This window comes from Cynoglossus semilaevis, chromosome 8 (genome assembly GCF_000523025.1).
Source record: "Cynoglossus semilaevis isolate Cse_v1.0 chromosome 8, Cse_v1.0, whole genome shotgun sequence".
NCBI classification, from domain to species: Eukaryota; Metazoa; Chordata; class Actinopteri; order Pleuronectiformes; family Cynoglossidae; genus Cynoglossus; species Cynoglossus semilaevis.
The window spans coordinates 29,883,038-29,886,207 of NC_024314.1; the positions used below are offsets into that span (position 1 = coordinate 29,883,038).

General features: G+C 48.2%; 1 protein-coding gene across 3 annotated transcripts in view; it reads left to right on the forward strand.

Annotated features, from left to right (window-relative positions):
- LOC103383103 (protein tyrosine phosphatase receptor type R) overlaps positions 1-3,146 on the forward strand; it is an 11,696-nt gene extending 8,550 nt beyond the window's left edge. For all 3 annotated transcript variants that reach the window (XM_025057526.1, XM_025057527.1, XM_017034203.2), the window contains 5 exons: positions 1,366-1,503; positions 1,577-1,687; positions 1,861-2,018; positions 2,096-2,209; positions 2,374-3,146. In XM_025057526.1, the coding sequence (XP_024913294.1) occupies positions 1,366-1,503; positions 1,577-1,687; positions 1,861-2,018; positions 2,096-2,209; positions 2,374-2,467 (615 nt within the window). In that variant the 3' untranslated portion in view covers positions 2,468-3,146. The remainder of the gene's footprint in view (positions 1-1,365; positions 1,504-1,576; positions 1,688-1,860; positions 2,019-2,095; positions 2,210-2,373) is intronic.
- Positions 3,147-3,170: the final 24 nt, after the last annotated feature.

Sequence of the window (3,170 nt, forward strand, 5' to 3'; positions counted from 1 at the left end):
GCGTTATCATTAACAATTGGAGTGAAAGTCTAGGACTGTGAGACGCAGCGACACCGTGTTCTTTCACTCTGCTACAATGGACTGTCTTCCTGTCAGGAAACTGGACTGAAACACTGGGACCATGTGACCATGTGACCATGTGACCATGTGACCATGTGACCAAGTCTCATCTGTGTGATTATCAAACACTCACAGAAGAAGAGGAAAAAAAACTTTAAATATGACGACGATCGTGGAAACTAAGGCTCTCACTCAATTAATGACCACGATTCATCACATGACCGTCCAACGTTAACTACGATTCATCACATGACTGTCCAACGTTAACTACGATTCATCACATGACTGTCCAACGTTAACTACGATTCATCACATGACTGTCCAACGTTAACTACGATTCATCACATGACCGTCCAACGTTAACTACGATTCATCACATGACCGTCCAACGTTAACTACGATTCATCACATGACCGTCCAACGTTAACTACGATTCATCACATGACCGTCCAACGTTAACTACGATTCATCACATGACCGTCCAACGTTAACTACGATTCATCACATGACCGTCCAACGTTAACTACGATTCATCACATGACTGTCCAACGTTAACTACGATTCATCACATGACTGTCCAACGTTAACTACGATTCATCACATGACTGTCCAACGTTAACTACGATTCATCACATGACCGTCCAACGTTAACTACGATTCATCACATGACCGTCCAACGTTAACTACGATTCATCACATGACCGTCCAACGTTAACTACGATTCATCACATGACCGTCCAACGTTAACTACGATTCATCACATGACCGTCCAACGTTAACTACGATTCATCACATGACCGTCCAACGTTAACTACGATTCATCACATGACTGTCCAACGTTAACTACGATTCATCACATGACTGTCCAACGTTAACTACGATTCATCACATGACTGTCCAACGTTAACTACGATTCATCACATGACCGTCCAACGTTAACTACGATTCATCACATGACCGTCCAACGTTAACTACGATTCATCACATGACCGTCCAACGTTAACTACGATTCATCACATGACCGTCCAACGTTAACTACGATTCATCACATGACCGTCCAACGTTAACTACGATTCATCACATGACCGTCCAACGTTAACTACGATTCATCACATGACCGTCCAACGTTAACTACGATTCATCACATGACCGTCATCATCGTTCGAACCTATTTCCTCGGCCAATGTTTGTCAACTGTTTAATCCATTTCATCAGAGTTGAATCATGAGCCCAGCTCTGATTGGCTAACCTCTGTAATGGCTGTACAAAGTCAGCTAATGTTGGTTTGTCCCCCCCCTGTGGTAGGGTTACCTGGGGGAGGAGAAGGCCTTCATCGCCACTCAGGGTCCCATGGTGAACACCGTCAACGACTTCTGGCAGATGGCGTGGCAGGAAGAGTCTCCGGTCATCGTCATGATCACCAAACTGAAGGAGAAGAACGAGGTAGATTTGGAATTAGCTCAATCTGAACGTGGACCCTCTTCAATCTGATTGGTTGTCGTCTTTATTTTGGTAGAAGTGTGTTCTGTACTGGCCAGAGAAGAGAGGGATCTACGGGAGCGTGGAGGTGTTGGTCAACACCGTCACCGAGTGTGAACATTACACCATCAGAAGCCTCGCACTGAAGGTTAGGACTGGAACTGCACCTCCTTCTGTGGACACATGTGGCATTGTTAGCATAAACAGGAGCTAACAGGAGCAGAAGTGTTCTAGAAAGACCTGGAACAATGTTGAAACGTTAGCTAACGAGGTATTAAATTACATTTACGATAATATACATTTATTTCTGTGTTCGTACAGTGTGGGAATCAAACCCGCACGCTCCAACACTACTGGTACACGTCGTGGCCGGATCACAAAACCCCAGACTCAGCTTTGCCGCTGCTGGAGCTAATGTCCGAGGTAGAGACGGACAGACGCAACGGCGCCGCCCTGGGACCGGTGATTGTCCACTGCAGGTACTAAGTCATTTATTGTCACTTCTTAAATAATCCAATGACGCGCTGACAATAGCCCCTCCCCCCTTTCCCTGCAGTGCTGGGATTGGTCGGACCGGCTGCTTCATTGCTACAACCATAGGCTGTCGACAGCTGAAGACCGGGGGGGCGGTGGACGTTTTAGGCATCACCTGCCAGCTCCGAGCCGACCGGTAAAACACTCACTCACTTTGAACCATTTTGTCTCAACGCTTCCCAGCCGGGGTTCACGACCTTTCTGGGACCTGTGGACCTGCGAGCGGTCTGCGGCCCTCTGATTAAGAACCATTGGTGTACCCGGTTGTTGTGGCTCATCTTTGTGTCTGTTCTGGTGCAGAGGTGGGATGATCCAGACGGCTGAACAGTACCAGTTCGTCCATCACGCCTTGAGTCTGTACGAAGCCCAACTGTCAGCAGGGACCGACCAATGAGGCTTCAGCACCGTGGAGGCGGGACCTGGGCAGGTTGGTAAGAAAAGATAGAGAAGGAGAGAACTGTGACTCTGACGGACGCCTCGTTACGATGTCCAGGGAAATCCAGAAGCTAAAGTTCCTGGGACTAGCTGTTCTGGTTCTGTTGCTGTGTTGGGAAACTCTTCTGCTAAGAACCTTCCAGAGAACTTCAACCCCCCTCCCCCCCCCCAAGTTGATGCTACTGCGCTGCTCAGCAACACTGTAGTGATGTGGTGGAGGACTGTTAGCTTAGCTTCTTAGCATCTGTGACTAACCTTTAGCTTTCTGCTCCATGAACAACAGTAACATGAAAACAGACAAAGACAAGGAGTGGACCGAGTCTGGATCCTAGCTCCAGGTCCTCAGATCTTCTCCTGAAGAGGGTCCAGGATCTGGGGTCCAGGATCTGGGGTCCAGGATCTGGGGTCCAGGATCTGGGGTCCAGGATCTGGGCTGCATCTCTGTCTTACCTAAGACCTGAGTTTTAAAACTGACGTCAGACAACTTCACGACTTGAATGACCTGGTGGACGCTAAAGACTCATCCGACCAGACATGACGCTAAAGACTCATCCGACCAGACATGACGCTAAAGACTCATCCGACCAGACATGACGCTAAAGACTCATCCGACCAGACATGACGCTAAAGACTCATCCGACCAGACATGACGCTAATCGTCC